Source organism: Geotrypetes seraphini, chromosome 11, assembly GCF_902459505.1.
Source record: "Geotrypetes seraphini chromosome 11, aGeoSer1.1, whole genome shotgun sequence".
Taxonomy (NCBI): domain Eukaryota; kingdom Metazoa; phylum Chordata; class Amphibia; order Gymnophiona; family Dermophiidae; genus Geotrypetes; species Geotrypetes seraphini.
Window position 1 is genome coordinate 82,685,841 of NC_047094.1, and position 19,775 is coordinate 82,705,615.

General features: G+C 47.3%; 1 protein-coding gene across 6 annotated transcripts in view; it reads right to left on the reverse strand.

Annotated features, from left to right (window-relative positions):
* Window positions 1-19,775, reverse strand: part of ZNF512B (zinc finger protein 512B) — a 324,570-nt gene that overhangs the window by 51,120 nt on the left and 253,675 nt on the right. For all 6 annotated transcript variants that reach the window (XM_033914235.1, XM_033914236.1, XM_033914239.1 and 3 more), the window contains one exon: window positions 10,759-10,860. In XM_033914235.1, coding sequence (XP_033770126.1) covers window positions 10,759-10,860 — 102 coding nt within the window. The remainder of the gene's footprint in view (window positions 1-10,758; window positions 10,861-19,775) is intronic.

Below are 19,775 nucleotides of genomic sequence, written 5' to 3' on the forward strand. Positions count from 1 at the left end.
ACAAATTTATGAGCAGGCACGGAGGACGCATTTTTAAACAAATGTAGTTTATCCTTGTACTCCTTATGTATTTTTAATCATCTATGGATATGTTTGTATGTTTATTGTTCAAATGGTTTTATTTATTTCCCAAAATTTATTTTTGTTAAACACATTGAAAATATTTGATATTGCGTTTAAATCAAAATCTCAATAAACTTGAAACTTGAAACGAGTGCCCATGAGATTGTGAGAGGGTTAAATACTCAAAACATAGAAGAATAACAATTTACTTAAAGTTTTTGCTTCGCCAGCTTTACATACAGTATCTTTACATACAGTGGCGTACCTAGCATATGTAACACCCGGGGCCCATCATTTTTTGGCACCCCCCCCCATCTGTACGAAAAACATGATTTTTAGTAACAAGCCACACGTCACACATGAGTACCTAGGAAAAGGCAGCATCTTACATATTGCAGTGAACAGTACATCAATACACCCATTGTAAAACTAAACAAGCCAGACCAGCACAGATCAATCCTACACCATCATTCCTAACAGAAAACTATGTCTTTCGAACACACAGAACACAGAATACACCTTCGCCTAGTATGGAATATGTAATCACAAACTAACCCCTCCCTCTTTTACAAAACTGTAGTGTGGATTTTAGCTACGGAGGTAACAGCTCTGATGCTCATAGAATTCTGAGCATCAGAGCTACTACCACCACGGCTGGTGCTAAAAAACGCTTCACAGTTTTGTAAAAGGGGGGATAAAATAAAAATACATAGACAAAGGTTAAATTGAACCAGCAAGAAGCTGGACTCTGCATACAACGCTTCACAGAAACAGTGACACATGTCTCCTAAAACAATAAATAAATAGAAATTTTTTTCTACCTTTGTCTTCTGTGGTTTCTGCTTTCCTCATCTTCTTGTAACTCTCTTCCTTCCATCCACTGTCTGCCGTCTCTCTTCCCCTATATGGCATCTTCTCTCCTTCTATGCCCCTTCCAGAAACTGTATGCCTCCCCCTTCCATCTCTCCTTTCACTCCCATTGGTCTGGCATCTCTCTCCTCTCCTTCCCTCTCCCACACCTCTCCTCTGTAATCCCTTTCCCTTTTTTCCCTCATTTCCCTTTTCAATTTATTTTCTGCATCTGTCTAGATTATGTTCTTACTACCCTCTCATCAATGTCCTTTTTTACTGTCTACCTAAAGCTTGCCACCTCTTTCCCTCATCCCTCCAGTGTTTCCCTAACTCAATCCTTTTCTCCCCATCATGTGTCCTCCTTTTATTTATCCCCTCCTTCCATCATGTACCCTCTTTCTCCAACCCTTCCATCTAGTACCTTCTCCTCTCTCTGTCCACTTCTCATCCAGCATCTGCTCCCCTCTTTCTCTCCTCCCATTTCCTTCTGGCATTTGCTCCCTTATCTCTCCCATCTGCACTTCCATCCAGCATAGGCTCCCCACTACCATCCAATGTCTGCCCTTTCTCCCTCCATCCACTCCTCTTCAATCAGCATCTTCCTCCTTTCTTTCCCTCCAATATCCTTCCCCCTTATGTCTCTCCCCTTTCTCTGTACATCAATTCCATCAGCACCACCCTTCCATACCACCCTGCCCTTTCTTTCCCTCCACCACTTTTCCATTCCAGCAGTCCTGCTCCTTTCTCTCCCTTCATGCAGCAAGATCCCGCGATGATTGCAGCTGCCTGCTGCCAATCCACCCCACTCTGACGTACTTGCTCTAGAGCGGACTCAGCAGCCGCATGCTGGAAGGGCCCGCGATGACTCGTCTGCTGGCTCTGCTCTGGAAGAAGTAAGTTACGTTGGAGGGAGTTGCGGCAAAGTCCCCCAATGACTGCGTCTGCCGGGTCCACCCCCTCCGACGTAACTTACTTCTTCCAGAGCAGAGCCAGCAGACGAGTCATCGCGGGACCTTCCTGCACCTCAGCGCGGATGCTGACTCTGCTGAAGAGAAAGTAAGTCAGTGGTAACGTGACCATTTATTTTTTTCATTAAAAGGGGACATCTATTAATTGACTGTGTATCCTTTCTTTCTTTCTGCACTCAGGCCCAACAATTGTCCCTTTCTATTCCCTCCCTCCTTCCTTCCCATGTCCTTATTGCCCCCAGTGCCTCCTTCCCGTGTCCATAGTGCCCCCAGTGCATCCTTCCCGTGTCCTTTGTGCCCCCAGTGCCTCCTTCTTATGTCCCCCACTGCCTTCCAGATTTTGCCCACCCCCAAAGCCAGCCAGCTCTGCCACCTCTCCATTTTTTTCTCTCTGTCACCACCGCATCCCCTATGCTCTGGCATCTCTCTCTTCTCCTTTCTTTCCTTCGCACCCCATAGTCTGGTATCTTCCCTTCCCTGATTCTCTGGCATCTCTCTCCTTTCCTTTTCTTCCATCTTTCCCTCCCCCTCCATGCTCTCACATCTCCCCCTTCCTTTTCCCTTAGTCTGGCAAACCTTCCTCCTTCCCTCCAAGCCCTGGCATCTCCTTTCATTCCCTCCCTCATCTTCCTTCTCCCTCCAGCTGGGTACCGCAACACTCTCACCTGCAGCTCTGGACTTCCCCACACCTGCTCCCCCAAAATTGCCATGCTTCGGTTCCTCTTCTTCCTTCCTCCCTCCCCCCACGGGACCCTGCGGCACCATCAACTCTTACTCCCTCTAACGCCGGCCCTGCAGCTCCGGACTTCCCCGCACCTTCTCCCTCCCCCCCCCCAGATCGCTATTATTTTAAATGTTATAGCCACGGGGCTGTATCCATCAGTGGAGACGTCTAACCTCGGCCTGCCCCGGAACTCTTACTGCAGCAGCCACCCGTCTAGGCAGGAACAGGAAGTCACTGTTGCAGTAAGAGTTCCGGGGCAGGCCGAGGTTAGACGTCTCCACTGATGGATACAGCGCCGCCGCTATAACATTTAAAATAATAGCAATCCGAAGGGGGGGCAGGTGTGGGGAAGTCCGGAGCTGCAGGGCCGGCATTACACCAATGAGAACAAGGGGCGGACCGCCCCCCACTTAGTACGCCACTGATTGCGGGGATCATGAAAGGAGCCGCCGCTGCTACATCTTAGGCGAGCAGGGCAGACCGCCACCGCCGCCTCTCACCTCCGTTCGAGTGAGCAACACCAGAAGAAGCATGAGCGACGCCACTGAAAATAGTGAGCGATCGCTCATGCGCTCACCTTAGAGGGAACACTGGCTAGCTCCCAAGGGAACGGTCCCAGAGCCCTGATTTGATGTGTAGGCTGTCCAGGGGGCTTACTGCCGAGCAGGGAATCCCCCAGAAGCAGACATTCTCCAAAAGTCTGCGATCTCTTGCAACCAAGGATATCCCCACAGGGAACCTCCACAGCATGAGGGTGAAAACCGTGAATGAAAAATGCTGAAAGATCATGAAATAAAACATGAGCAGAAAAGATAAGCTCCTATAGCCTGGCCTGTAGGAAGAAAGACTGCTATACACAGGAGCATGGTCAGTGATGAGGTATAAGAGGGTGGGGGTAAAAGCCTCTGAAGTTTTGAGGCTTCTTACAGATCCTGGCAGGTGGAGGGAAATAATCCACTAGTCCCGGAATAAAATGGGATTGAAGATGAACATGTATTTCAGCGGGACTTCGGATCTTTAATTGAGGCAGGCATATATAGCAGAAATCATGCCCTTTTTGACCTCTGGGCCCAACAATTGTTCAAATTCAGTTTCCCCTCCCAGATGCTCATGCAGAATCCCAGCCCACTGAATATAATCCTGTGCTTGGAGATATGGGAACAAATCTCTGGGTTCCAAATCATACTTCTCCTGGAGACCTCAAAAGGATCACACCATCCTCCTCTCTATATCAATAAATTGCCCCACACAAACCAATCCCCGAAGTTCCCACTGTTAAAAGACCCCCCCACCCTATCTCCGGGGGCAAATTCAAATTCAGGGTTAAACCAGAGTGAGGTGTACTAAGAAAGCAATGTTACTTACCGTAACAGTTGTTATCCAGGGACAGCAGGCAGCTATTCTCACTAGTGGGTGATGTCATCAGACAGAGCCCCGGTACGGACGTCTCACAAGCACGTGTTGCTTGTAGAAACTTAAAGTTTCTAGATGCCCGCACCGCGCATGCGCCGGTGCCTTCCCGCCCGGAGATCCGGGCGTGTCTCCTCAGTTCAGGTAGCTAGCCTGAGAAGCCAACCCAGGGGAGGTGGGTGGGACGTGAGAATAGCTGCCTGCTGTCCCTGGATAACAACTGTTACGGTAAGTAACATTGCTTTATCCCAGGACAAGCAGGCAGGTATTCTCACTAGTGGGTGACCTCCAAGCTAACCTCAGTGGGATGGAGGGGGAGTTGGCGGCTTAAGAGAATAAATTTTTCAATACTGTTTGGCCAAACTGTCCATCCCGTCTGGAGAGAGTATCCAGACAATAATGTGAGGTGAATGTGTGAACCGAGGACCAGGTGGCAGCCTTACAAATTTCCTCGATTGGTGTTGATCTGAGGAATGCTACTGAGGCTGCCATTGCTCTGACCTTATGGGCTGTGACCTTACAAGGAAGTGATAATCCAGCCTGGGCATAGCAGAAAGAGATACAGGCCGCCATCCAATTAGAGATGGTGCGCTTTGATACGGGTCTTCCCAACTTATTAGGATCGAAGGAGACAAAAAGTTGAGGAGTGGTTCTGTGTGGCTTGGTGCGATCCAGGTAGAAAGCCAAGGCACGTTTACAGTCTAGAGTGTGAAGGGCCGATTCTCCGTGGTGAGAATGGGGCTTAGGGAAGAATACTGGAAGTACAATGGATTGGTTGAGATGAAATTCGGAGACCACCTTAGGCAGGAATTTCGGGTGAGTGCGGAGGACCACCTTGTCATGATGGAATACTGTGAATGGTGGATCCGCCATCAATGCCTGGAGTTCGCTGACTCTGCGAGCGGACGTAAGGGCTACAAGAAAAAGCACTTTCCAGGTGAGATACTTAAGAGGGGCCCTGTTGAGTGGTTCAAACGGGGGCTTCATGAGACGGGAAAGGACTACATTGAGGTCCCAAACTACTGGGGGTGGTTTGAGAGGAGGGTTAACATGGAAGAGTCCTTTCATAAATCTGGCGACCACCGGATGGGCCGAGAGGGGTTTCCCTTGTAGGGGCTGGTGGAACGCCGCAATAGCGCTCAGGTGGACTCGTATGGATGTAGACTTGAGCCCAGATTGAGATAGGTGTAGGAGATAGTCCAGCACGGAGGATAAGGAAGCTCGCTGAGGTTCCTTTGATTTAGAAACACACCATGAGGAGAATCTAGTCCATTTCTGGGAGTAGCATTGTCGAGTGGCGGGCTTCCTGGAAGCTTCCAAGACCTCCCTCACTTCTTGTGAGAATTGGTGAGGGGTTACGTTGAGAGGAACCAAGCTGTCAGGTGGAGAGACTGCAGGTTGGGATGAAGCAGTGATCCTTGATGTTGAGTAAGTAGTGAAGGAAACACTGGAAGTGGTACTGGTTCCCTGCTGCTGAGTTGAAGTAGGAGGGAGAACCAAGGTTGTCTGGGCCACCGAGGAGCTATTAGAATCATGGTAGCCCGTTCGAGTTTCAGCTTGACCAGAGTCTTCTGGATCAGCGGGAATGGGGGGAACGCATATAGAAATCGTTTCCCCCAGTTCAGTAGAAAAGCATCTGCCTCGAGGCGATGAGGAGTGTAGATCCTGGAGCAAAACTGAGGCAGTTTGGAGTTGTGGGGAGCCGCAAAGAGGTCTATCTGAGGCGTCCCCCACTGCGTGAAGATTTGGTGAAGGGGGCTGGAATGGAGAGTCCATTCGTGCGGTTGTAGCAGACGGCTTAGTTTGTCTGCTAAGACGTTGTTCTCCCCCTGAATGTAGACAGCTCTGAGGAAGGCGTTGTGGCGCACCGCCCAGTCCCAGACTCGTAGAGCTTCCTGGCAAAGGAGGGCCGAGCCCGTGCCTCCTTGCTTGTTGATATAATACATGGCGGCCTGATTGTCTGTGCGAATGAGGATCACCATGTCGTGAAGTAGGTGTTGGAAAGCTTGGAGCGCATTGAAGATGGCTCTGAGCTCCAGTAGATTGATTTGGTGTAGTCTTTCCGCACTGGTCCAGAATCCTTGGGTGCGGAGACCATCCAGGTGGGCCCCCCATGCATAGTTCGACGAATCGGTTGTGAGAACTTTCTGATGGGGGGGAGAGTGCAACAGCAAACCTCTGGATAGATTCGAAGAGGTCATCCACCAAAGTAGAGACTGCCGAAGAGCAGGTGTGACTAAGATGTGTTTGGTTAGTGGATCGGACGTCTGATTCCACTGTGATGCCAGGGTCCACTGGGGGATCCTGAGATGGAGTCTGGCAAAGGGTGTCACATGTACTGTGGAGGCCATATGGCCCAGGAGCACCATCAGTTGAATCGCCGGTAGGGTTTGGCGAGTAGACACCGACTGGCAGAGATGGAGAAGGGACTCCATGCGTTGCGGAGGCAGGAATGCTCGGAGTCGAGTGGTGTCCAGGACCGCTCCGATGAAGGGGAGGGACTGGGTGGGTTGTAGATGAGACTTGGAAAAGTTGATCTCGAAGCCCAAATTCTGGAGGAAGTAGGTTGTAGCCAAGACCGCCGAAGTGACCTCTGGGGCTGACGGGGCCTTGATGAGCCAGTCGTCGAGGTATGGGAAGACCTGTAGACCCCTGTCTCGGAGTGCCGCGGCCACTACCACCAGGCACTTTGTGAAGACTCTGGGGGATGAAGAGAGGCCGAATGGTAGCACTCGATACTGTAGGTGCAGATTTCCCACCCGAAATCTGAGGAACTTTCGGGAGGCCGGGTGAATGGGGATGTGAGTGTAGGCCTCCTTGAGATCCAGGGAGCATAACCAGTCGTTCTGCTCGAGGAGGGGGTATAGAGAAGCCAAAGTCAACATGCGAAACTTCTCTTTGACCAGAAACTTGTTGAGGGCCCGAAGGTCTAAAATGGGTCGCAGGTCGCCCGTTTTCTTCGGGACGAGGAAGTACCGGGAGTAAAACCCTCGGTTCAACTGGTCTGACGGGACCGGCTCGACGGCCCGAAGCTGAAGTAAGGTTTGGACTTCCTGAAGGAGAAGGGCGGTCTGTGTCGAGCTTGAAGGATACTCTCTTGGAGGATGGTCCGGGGGGACCCGGTGGAAGTGAAGAGAGTATCCTTCTCTTATGATGGTAAGGACCCATAGGTCCGTGGTTATGGCCTCCCATCGATGGTAAAAAAGATGGAGGCGGCCCCCTATGGGAGAGGCTGAGGGGTGCAGAACGGTGTCGGTTATGCTCCCCGGAGGGGAGTCAAAAGGGCTGGGGAGCCTTAGGTGCAGCCGGTGGCTGAGGTTTTTGCTGAGACTTCTGGGGAGGTTGTCTCTTCGCAGGTTGTCTCGCAGCGGGCGTTTGTCTGGGCATGTAACGCCGCTGGTAAATCAGGGGTGGCCTGGAAGGTCGAGACTGTTGAGGTTTGGGTTTGGGCCGCAGGATGGATTGAAAAGATTTTTCGTGATCCGACAGCTTCTTGGTAACCGTTTCGATAGATTCATCGAACAGGTCAGCTCCCGCACATGGTACGTTGGCGAGTCTGTCCTGGAGGTTGGGATCCATATCGATTGTACGGAGCCATGCCAGGCGACGCATGGCTACCGCGCTTGCGGCAGCACGTGCCGAGAGTTCGAATGCATCGAAGGAGGATTGCATCAGCTGGAGGTGTAATTGGGAGAGGGAGGCTACCACTTCCTCGAACTTGAATCGAGCTTGGGTGTCTATGAACGGAGTGAACTTGCGGAGCACCGGCAAGAAGAACTCCAGATAGGAAGAGAAAAAGAAATTGTAGTTCAGCACCCGTGACGCCATCATGGAGTTTTGATAGAATTTTCTACCAAATTTGTCCATCGTTCTCCCCTCTCGGCCCTGGCGGTACAGAGGCGTAGACCTGAGAGGGATGAGAGCGTTTAAGAGAGGACTCGACCAGTAGGGATTGGTGGGAGAGTTGAGGGCCCTCAAACCCTTTATGGTGCACGATGCGGTATCGAGCATCGAGTTTGCTGGGAATCGCCGGTATGGAGTACGGTGTTTCGAAACACTGCATGAAGGTCTGATCCAGCAATTTATGTAGGGGGAGCCGAAGCGACTCCGTTGGAGGGTTAGGTAAATGCATGGTGTCCAGATACTCTTTGGAGTATCGGGAGCCCGTGTCCAGAGTCACATCCAGATCATCCGCCATTTGTCGGAGGAATGATGAGAAAGACAATTGATCCGCCAGCGTCGGCCTGTGGGACGGGCTGGAGGAGGAAGAGGCCTCCGGATCCATGGACATCGGGGAGCGGCAAGGAGAATCGGGTACGGGTGTCTCCTCGTACTCCGGTCCCTCCGGAGGGGACACCTCTGATGAGGAGTATCCCATACGTTGCAGTTTTTTCTGCGGTGACACCTCCGAGTGGCGTGAAGAGTGCCAGGATGAGTGTCTTGATCGGTGCCCGTCTCGGTGGCGGGACGGGGATCGGGATCGTCTGTGCATCGCATGGTCTCCCGAAGCCCCCAAGTGGTGGATAGGGCTGGAAGCGGTGGATCGCAACTGGGGTTGCGATGCGGATTCTTGCGATGCTACCCAAGTCTGGTAAGGAGTACGGAAGAACTCTTCCTGACTATGCCCAGGGCTTTGAGTATCGATCGGAGGTCTGGTCCCATGTTGGCGCGGAGGCGTAATGGGCTCTAATGGGCGGCATATCGGTAAGCGAGGCTTGCCGCATGGGCATCGCCGCCCTCCCCCGTTCGTCCTCGTCGGTTTTCGAGGTCGAACGGCGTGGAGGAGGGGGAGGGGGCGGACCGCCCCTTTGGACCGGTACCGGGAGGTCACCCTGTATGGCAGCGATGAGCCCGGGTCCGATGGTCTGCATGAGCTCAACGAATTGAGCTTCCAGCACGGACCGTAGCGAAGCCGATAAGGAGGGATCCGCACCGAAAGGGGGTCCTCCTGCACGGTCATCGCGCTCCTTCGAGGTCGAGTGCTTCTGCTTAGTAGCTTTCGGCACTTTGATGACCACTGGTGGTACTGTGGAAGGAAGAGGTACCTGAACCGAGGAGACCGGGGCAGGCACCGACGTCGAGCTCGTGGATGTTGTCGGGATGAACGATGCCGGTTTCACCACACTCGATGCAGGAGGGGTCGATACCGGTTTCGCCCGAACCGGGGAGGTATCAGATGAAGTGGAGGCTGAAGGATCCTTAGCTGCGTCCATCTTGAACATCGATTCCCACAATAGGCAATGCCGTTTGAATGAGCGCGCCGTAAGGGTAGAGCAAGGCCTGCACGATTTCGGAATGTGGTCAGGACCCAAACACTGCAAACAGCGCCGGTGAGGGTCCGTGAGTGAAATCGCGCGTTGGCACTTGCTGCACTTTTTAAACCCGGTGATTGGCCGGGACATAGGCCGGAAAATCTCCGCCGCGAGGTCGAAGCCTGTGGGCCTGAGCCACGTGGCCGGCCCGTTCGACCTGCCGGAGGAAATAATCTTTTTTTTTTTTTTTTTTAAACTGAAAAAGAAATGTACTGTTAACTATAATTAAAAGAAAGCGAAAACGTGGACAAGGAAGGCAAATTTAACTGAATTCAGCTAGCGCATGATGAAGTTGAACTTCTCAGCTCCGCGGAAAGAAAAGAACTGAGGAGAAACGCCCGGATCTCCGGGTGGGAAGGCACCGGCGCATGCGCGGTGCGGGCATCTAGAAACTTTAAGTTTCTACAAGCAACACGTGCTTGTGAGACGTCCGTACCGGGACTCTGTCTGATGACATCACCCACTAGTGAGAATACCTGCCTGCTTGTCCTGGGATAATGTCGCCGTCCCCGCAGGGCCAGACGCTCCAACGAGCACCAGACCCACATGGTGATCTCCACAGCTTCCAGACCCCCTGCATACTTCCTACCTCCTGGGAGCCATGGAGTAAGGGAATCAAATCAACCTTGCCCTGTTCTATATCCACCCAGGGTTTGCAAGTTTGAACCTGCCATTTCAGAAGTGCCCTCAGCTGGGCTGCTTGATATTTCAAAAGGGACAGCATTGCCAGGCTACTGAATTGTTTACGCAGGCATAACACTCTCCCACTGATCTATGGGTGCTTATGAGCCCACACAAAAGCAGAAATTCACTGTTGCAGGGTCCCAAACACCTTTTTATCTACCCAAATCGGAAGGGTCTGGAAAAGGAATAGAAGCTGGGGTAGAATCATCAACACTTTATCCTAACTAGAGTTTTCTGGCTCATTCCTGCTTCTCTTGATATTTGGTGAGTTGTTTGGTGTGTTTGTGGTGTGTCCTCCTGGCTCAGTACAAGATCGTGTATAACATCAATGTACTCTTGTGAGCAAATCATGAGCAGTTGTCGGCTGCCTGTTACTCAGATCTTGCATAGCAGCACATCAAGGCTATTTTTGTTCCAACCCTTCTTTAGGAACTCTTTCAACAATTGTTGACTGCTGTAACCTTTTAGCAGTACCAAGTTCTTTATCAGAATTTGGTCTTCTGCAGTGAAAACCATTTTGATACAGATACTGTTTACAAACTATCATCTGCTTCTGTGCTTATCCCATAGCAATAATTCATTTTCATAAGGTAGTATTGTGGAACGGTGGGAGATGTTTACATTTTACATCAACTTCATTCAGGACACGACACACTAAATTTTGTAAGAATCAGCTGAATCCTGTGTGTGGTGTGTGGTTTTTTTTTCAGTTCACAGTGAAATGTGAATATAGAAGATTTCATACATGATTAGGGCAGGAGATATGACCATGCTCTTTAACATCATTCTTCCAGTTTTCCAGCAGTCTGGGATTTATTTCAGGAAGTCCTGGTCGAGTATAGTTTAACTGCAAAAGATATACAAAGTCAGTGTCAGGTAGACAGCCTTATTTACAAAGATCCTTTTCCTAGCCTGCACATCTTGAGAAAACCATTAATCAATAAGGGCGAAAATCAGTCAGAACACACCTAGAAAAGTGGTGGTTTCAAAGATGGCCAGAAAGATACAGGCTGTCCACAAGTGAAGGAAATATCTCAAAAACAGATACAGGTGCATCATTGGTATACAGACTTGTACACAATAACAAAGGGTTCAAACTTTACCCTGTGGCAGTCACTGTTTTTTATGCTACTGATAGCCAGGAAACTAAATTAAGCCTGAATATTCAATGCTGGGCATGTCAAGGCTCCAGCATTGAACTGGTTTAAGTGCAATCACTAGAAGTTAACTGGGCACTAGCCAACATTCAGCCTGGTGCAAGGTTAGCTTTGTAGATAGAGAAAGGACAGCCTGTCCTAATTTTATACACTTACTTTATTGGTCAGTAGGCTGATCACTGCTAACTGGTTAAGTGCTAGCTCTACCCAAGCTCTGCCTTAAACTGCCCTGGTGCTAACCAGACCATGCCGCAGGAAATATTTAGAGGCACTACATGCTTAAGTGCTACTGAATATAGGCAAATGGCCAGCTCAGTGGGGTTTCAAGGGGCTGGTTAAACCCTTTTGAATATTGTGCCCTACACTGATATCATTAACATAATGACACAGTAAATGACAGCAGATAAAAAGACCTGCTTAGTCCATCCAGTCTGCCCAACAGTCACATTCATTATCAGGCAAACTGAATGAAAATCCAGTAGTACTATTACATTTTACTTGTTAAGTTCCACTATAATATATCTTCCCCTCTCCCACTGATATATACAAAACCTGCACTCATACAATATGTGGCAGAGTGGAGGAATGGCCTAATGGTTAAGGCTGTAGCCTCAGCACTCTGAGGTTGCAGGGTCATGCCTAGCGCTGCTCCTTATAATCCTGGGTAAGTCAAAATAACACTCAATTACCCCAGGTACATTAGTAAAATGATGAGCTCACCGGGACACATAGGGAGACATCCTTGAGTCTAAATGTAAACCACTTAGGCTATAAGCAGAATATAGATACTATTAAAAAAAAAAAAAAAAGCATACGTGCTCCTGACTTATACTTTTCAAGGCTAAGACCATAAAAAAGTCTGCCCTGCACTGGCCCTATTTTCTAGCTATTGGAGTTGCCATCAAATCTGTCCAGCCATATATGGGACACAGATCATAGAAGTCTGTATGACACTGGCTACATTTTTCTACTGCTGATGGATTGGCTATAAAGATGTATAACTAACGTGACCAATCCCACTCTAGCCCCACCCCAATCCCGCCCTAGCCCCACCCCCAATCCTGCCCCCAATATCTTCCATTCATTTTTCATGTACACATATCTTATTAATTCATAATGGTAACCATAAAATTTTTAAAAACTACAAAGCACACTATACGCAGAGAAAATGTTAATTATCATTTATATTTGGGGGGGGTTTCAAAGATTTCAAATGACTTTCAAATATGCAATGTCACCTCAGTAACTAAAGAAAAATAGACAAATATAGTGCAAAATATAGACAGCAGATATAAATTCTCAAAACTGACACATTTTGATCACTAAATTAAAAATAAAATCATTTTTCCTACCTTTGTTGTCTTGTGATTTCATGAGTCTCTGGTTGCGTTTCCTTCTGTCTGTGTATCCTTTCTTTTGTTTCTTTCTTTCTGCACTCAGGCCCAACAATTGTCCCTTTCTATTCCCTCCTTCCTTCCTTCCCATGTCCTTAGTGCCCCCAGAGCCTCCTTCCCATGTCCTTAGTGCCCCCAGTGTCTCCATCCTGTGTCCTTAGTGCCTCCATCCTGTGTCCTTAGTGCCCCCAGCACCTCCATCCTGTGTCATTAGTGCCCCTAGTGCCTTCATCCTGTGTCCTTAGTGCCCCTTCCTATGTCTTTAGTGCCCCCAGTGCCTCTTTCCCATGTCTTTAGTGCCTCCTTCCCATGCCCTTAGTGCCCCTTCCTGTCCTTAGTGCCCCCAGTACTTCCTTCCCATGTCTTTAGTGCCCCCAGTGCCTCCTTCCCAAGTCCTTAGTGCCCCTTCCCATGTCTTTAGTGCCCCCAGTGCCCCCTTCCCATGTCTTTAGTGCCCCCAGTGCCTCCTTCCCATGTCTTTAGTGCCCCTTCCCATGTCTTTATTGCCCCCAGTGCCTCCTTCCTATGTCCCTCTCACTGCCTTCCACACTTTGTCCCACCCCCACCCCCCAAGCCAGCCTGCCTGCCTGTCTACCTCTCTTCCTCCCTCCCTCCCTGGCCAAAGCCTGCCTGCTTGCCTGCCTACCTATCTCCTTCCCTCCCTGCCGCAAAAAAAAAAAGCCTCCCCATCTTTCCCCCTGTCTGCTGCTCTTACTGCCCTGCCGCTACAGCTGCTAAACCCAACAGGAAGTCTTCTTTCTGACGTCGGAGAGGACGTTCTGGGCCAGCCAGGCAGAGATTGGCTGGCCCAGAACGTCCTCTCCAACGTCAGAATTGACGTCGTAAAGAAGACTTCCTGTCGGGTTTAGCAGCTGTAGCGGCAGGGCAGTAAGATCAGCAGACAGGGAGAAAGATGGGGAGGCTTTTTTTTTTTTTTGCGGCAGGGAGGGACAGGAAGTGATCGCCTGTCCTGTTGTCCCTGAGCACAGCTTCGGGACGCTGTCCCTGAAAACAGGGAGATTTCAGCGTCCTGAAGCTGTCTGTGGGGACAACGGGACAGGAGGTCTGAAAACGGGACTTATGGTCACCTTATGTATAACCAATGTGTAATCTGAAATCTATAGGCGTCTGTAACCAAATACTTGATTGGTTTAGCTCTTTTCTTTCTAATCGATCATCCATAGTTGCCTTTAATGACACTGTCTCAAAACCCTATACTCTTAATTATAGTATTCCTCAAGGATCCATCCTACCTCCATTATTGTTCAATATTTTTCTGTCACCTCTACTAATTCTATGTCAGTCTATAGGCTTCACCACCTTTACATATACTGATGATATTCAACTTTCGCATCCTCTAAATCCAGAAAATAAAGAGGAAATACTTGAGATTAACAAAAATCTTGAGATGATTAAACACTGGCTTAATTTCAATAGGTTAGCTCTAAACATACAGAAAACGAAAGCTTTACTTTTTCCATGGAAAAAGGGAATAAGCTTGAGTGCTCCCTTCACCCTTGATAACATTCATCTGGATTTAGTAACATCTTTAAAAATACTGGGTATCATCATCGACGATAAATTTTCTTATCACAAATGTATAAGCAATACCTTTAAATCTTGTTTTTATAGGCTACGAATGATTCGCTCGATTTCTAAGTTTTTGGAGCCAAAATCGCTGAATATACCGATTTGCTCTTTAATTATTGCTAAACTTGATTACTGTAATTCTTTATTAATAAATATCACACAAAAAGAAAAGAAGCGCTTTCAGATAATCCAGAGTACTGCCGTTAAACTCATTCATAACAGAAAAAAATATGATCATGTCACTCCTTTTCTGATTAAATCTCACTGGCTCCCAATTAACCACTGTATTACTTTTTAAAAATTTTATACTTAGTATTTAAAACCCTTTCCACTAATGAATCCCAATTCATTAATAAATTACTTATCCCTTATAGCACGTCGCGTTCTCTCCGGTCTACTAATCAAAAGCTCATAGTAGCCCACCCCCCTTTGAAAGTTATTGGAACTCGACGACATGATATGTTTTCAGTGATGGCTCCACAACTTTGAAACACTTTACCCCAGCATGTGAGAGAGGAAAATGATCTGAGTCGTTTTAAAAGTAACTTAAAGAGTTTCCTTTTTAAAGATACTTTTAATTTTTAGATTATGTTCAAATTTTATATTAGTTTCCTTCCAGGTTTCTATTTTTCCCTCCCTAATGTTATTTCCATCTATGGTTCTTCACTGTATTTTAAAGCATTGAATTGTAGTTCTGTCCCTTCTTACCTTGTGTATAGATTAGTCTGTAAGTCTGTTGGTCTTACCCATCATTTTTAAATTTTAAATTGTATGTCTAAATATGTTTATATTTTTTATTATTGCTGTATCTCGCTTAGTAAACCTAAATAAGTGATTCATCAAATTAAAAGAAACTTGAAACTTGTAACACTACACTCACTAAAGCAACTGCTATAAGCAGGGCAAAAGTTCAACATTGCTTTTACCAAGGGGTTGGCAGAGGGCCAGCTCAAAGGTTGTGCCACCCTCAGCCAACCATTTGGAGTCATTCTTGTAGTATGAACTGTGCAGATGTCAGGGCACCTACAATGAGTATGAACCAAAATCAGAAAGTACCTTTGTCTTTCGATTATTTTTCCAGCTGGGCTTCTGGTTTCTCTTTACCTCTTGTTGGTGTTCTCCCAAGTACTTCCTTATTGTCCCTCCAGACCAGTCCAGATGAATAGGTATACACATTCCTACCAGCAGGTGGAAACCAAGTACAGTACTACTGAGCTGTGACATCATCCATTAAGTATCATTTGTGGCCCTCTGCTAGCCTGTATTTCTCAGTCTCCAGCGAGTGGTAAAATATGGTAACCTTTACAATCTGATCTGTTTTTGTTAGGTACATGTTCCATATAGGCAATTTGTTAAAAACAAAACAACTTTCTGCATCAAGCAGTCCGAGCCGTCACCTTTGGTGGCCTAAAAAGGTCTGGAGTATCACACCCAAGTATCCTAGGTCCCTCCTCTCCCCCCTCCCCACAAAGGATTCTGTTAGGCTGGTTTGCCTTTGAGTATCCTATTTTGGAAGGCATTGCCCATGGTCAAAGCAGAAAGAAAGAACTCTTTTTATACTAAGGCTGGATAGGAACGGCAGGTGGAAAAACTGTGCTGTAAGCTATTTCAAGGTGCTGGACAGGCTTTTGACCTCTCAAGGAGTGAAGGAAAATGCTAGAGAGGCATGTGTAAGGTTCCCTCTCGGGAGGGGGGTGAGGGCTAGCTTGAGCCATAGGGCTGTAGACTGCTATAGAGCACAGCAGTGCACACAGACACAACACGATGCTATCTGCAGTGTGGGAGCTACCAGACCGTCAGCAGCAGATGCTGGGTATGCAAAGAGGAGCACTCTGGGATAGTTCTGGTGGGAGCAGAGGTTATCTACTACTACTACTAATTATTTTTATAGTGCTACCAGACGCACGTAGCGCTGCACAGTCACAAAGAATAAGAAAACAGTCCCTGCTCAAAAGAGCTTACAATCTAAACAGGCAATACAGACAAACAGGATGTCATGGATACAGTTAAGGGGAACAGTTAATCAGTAGGCTGGGTTGGAGGGCAGAGGAATAGGGTTAAGGATTGAAAGCTATATCAAAAAAGTGGTTTTTCAGTCTGCTTTTAAACAAGGGAAGGGGCTTGACGGACAAACTCAGGTAATTTATTCCAGACATAGGGAGCAGCTAGTTGAAAGGAACGAAGTCTGGAATTGGCAGTGGAGGAGAAGGGTAACGCTAAGAGTGACTTAACTGAGGAACGGAGTTCTCTGGGAGGTGTATAAGGAGAGAGAAGCGAGGAGAGATATTGAGGGGCAGCAGAATGAACACACTTGTAGGTCAGCAATAAGATCTTGAACTATATGCGATGGCAGATAAGGAGCCAGTGAAGTGACTTAAGGAGAGGGGTAACATGAGCATAGCGAGGTTGGTAGAAGATGAGTTGTGCAGCAGAGTTTTGCACAGATTGCAAGGGGGAGAGGCGACACTGTGGGATACCAGTTAGGAGTAGATTGCAGTAATCTAAGCGTGAGGTTATGAGAGCTTGGACAAGAGTCCGGGTAGTATGCTCAGAGAGGAAGGGGTGAATTTTGGGGATACTGAAGAGATAGAAGCGACAGGTCTTAGCAGCTTGTTGGATATGCGTAGAAAATGAGAGGTCAGAATTGAAGACTACCCCAAGGTTGTGAGCAGAGGAGACTGGAACAATGACAGTATTATTAACCAAGATGGAGAAAAGAGGAGGAGGAGCAGAGGGTTTAGGAGGAAAGAGAAGCAGCTCCGTCTTGGATACATTTAGTTTCAGATGATGGAAGGACATCCAAGCAGCAATGTCAGCCAAACAAGCAGAGACTTACTACTTATATCTATAGTGCTTTTGACCAGTTTAAGAATGTACTTATGATATCTTTGGATCTGTCAGCTACTTTCGACCTTATTGATCATAACTTACTTCTTCACCACTTACAACAAATAGTTTTCACTAGAACAGCCTTAGACTGGTTTTCTTCCTACCTCACTGGCAGATCATATGAGGTGCTACTCAAAAGTTCAATTGTAAAAAAAAAATGCTTACCAAAACTTGTCATTTCCACCGTCTCCTTTGATGTAGTCTCCTTGAGAATGTTTACAGCGATCCCAGCATTTTTCCCATGAGTCCATGCATCTATGGAAGTCATCTTGGGTGAGTGCCTTGAGGACCTCCTGCAATTCTGCCTGGATCTTGTCAATCGTGTTAAAACGGCGCCCTTTCAGTCGTAATTTCACTTTGGGGAATAGGAAAAAATCACAGGGGGCAAAGTCAGGTGAATAGGGAGGGTGCGTAATCACTGTAATGTTTCTGGAAGTCAGGAATTGTTGAACGACGAGTGATGTATGAGAGGGTGCGTTGTCATGGTGAAGCAATCAAATTTTGTTTTTCCACTTGTCTGGGAGTTTGTGTCAAATGCTCTCACTCAACCGCTTCAAAACCTTACAGTAAAACTGACCATTGACAGTTTGACCTGGAGATAAGAGTTCCTTGTGAACAAGCACATGAATGTAAAAAAAAGATCAACATTGACTTGAGATGGCTGTGCAATTGGCGCGCTTTTTTCAGCCACCGTGATTGTGGTGACTTCCACTGTGACGACTGCTGCTTAGTCTCTGGATCATAACTGTAAACCCATGATTCATCACCAGTTATGATACAGGAGAGGAAGTTGGGGGGTCATCTCTGACTTGTTGTTTGAATTCCGAACAGACAGAAACGTAATGGGCCTTCTGTTCACCGGTTAGCAGTCTTGGCACAAATTTAGCAGAAATGCATCTCATGTTCAATTCGTCTTACAAAATTCGTTGAACTGTCCCATATGACCATCCTACTATCTCACAAACATCGTGGATAGTTTGCCTACGATCTGCAAGGATAGTCTCATAAACTTTTGCTATAGTTTCCAGTGTTGTGCTTGTTGACGGTCATCCAAAATGGTCATCGCTGTGGATAGATGTTCACCCATCCCTGAAGTGTTTGTACCAAAGAAAGGTTTTGCTTTGGCACATGGCATTATCTCCAAAGGCTTCCTGGAGCAAACGATGGATTTCTGCAGCAGTTTTTTAAAGTTTGAAATAAAATTTGATGCAGATTCTTTGCTCAGTAAAATCCGTCATATCGAAATCCGCCAAGTAACACAACTTTAAAAGAATGCACAGAACAAAATAACACAACCACTCAGCTGCACGCCCATTGGCACACTGATTCATAAAGCATACTGCTAGACATCTCTAGCAGCGGAAGGGCATACTATATCCAGTTTGCGCACACGCTGTTCACATTCTCTGAACTTTTGGGTAGCACCTCGTATATAGTAAACTTCCAACACTCTCTTTCCACTTCTTCAACTCTGGCTCCAGAGTCTCGTAGGGCTCTATACTATCACCTACCTTATTCAATATTTTCCTAGCACCACTACTGACATTGGTAAAATCTTTAAGTTTCACAATGTACATCTATACAAATTATATTCATAAGCATAAGAACATAAGCAATGCCTCTTCTGGGTCAGACCTGAGGTCCATCATGCCCACCAGACCGTTCACGTGGCAGCCCAACAGGTCCAGGACCTGTGCAGTAATCCTCTATCTATACCCCTCTATCCCCTTTTCCATCAGGAAATTGTCCAAACCTTTCTTGAACCCCAGTACCACACTCTGCCCTATTACACTCTCTGAAAGCGCATTTCAGGTGTCCACCACACATTGGGTAAAGAAGAACTTCCTAGCATTCGTTTTGAATCTGTCCCCTTTCAACTTTTCTGAATGCCCTCTTGTTCTTTTATTATTCGAAAGTTTGAAGAATCTGTCCCTCTCTACTCTCTCTATGCCCTTCATGATCTTATAAGTCTCTATCATATCCCCTCTAAGTCTCCTCTTCTCCAGGGAAAAGAGACCCAGTTTCTCCAATCTCTCAGCGTATGAAAGTTTTCCAACCCCTTTATCAGACGCGTCGCTCTCCTCTGAACCCTCTCGAGTAACGCCATGTCCTTATTAAGGTATGGCAACCAATATTGAACGCAGTACTCCAAATGCGGACACACCATCGCCCGATACAATGGCAGGATAACTTCTTTCATTCTGGTTGTAATACCCTTCTTGATTATGCCTAGCATTCTGTTTGCCTTCTTAGCGGCCGCTGCGCACTGTGCCGTCGGCTTCATTGTCATGTCCACCATTACCCCCAAGTCCCTTTCTTGGGTACTCTCATTTAATAGCATCCCTCCCATCGTACCTTGGGTTTCTGTTTCCCACATTTCTCAACGTTGAACTTCATCTGCCATCTCATCGCCCATTCCCCTAGTTTGTTCAAGTCCCTTTGCAATTCTTTGCAGTCCTCTTTAGTCCGAGCTCCACTAAATAGTTTGGTGTCGTCTGCAAATTTTATTATTCAGATTCTATATACTCTAGATACCTGCTGCGTTCAAGAAATCACTGAAATAAATAATAATCCTATCGACATAACAAAATGGCTTACACACCACAACCTCAAGCTTAGCCTAGGCAAATTCAAATCCATTCTCTTCTACCCCACAAGCTTACCTACACTAGTCTTACTAGATGACATCCCTTTTCCGCTTGTTCCTTCTGCATATACTAGGCATCACGTTA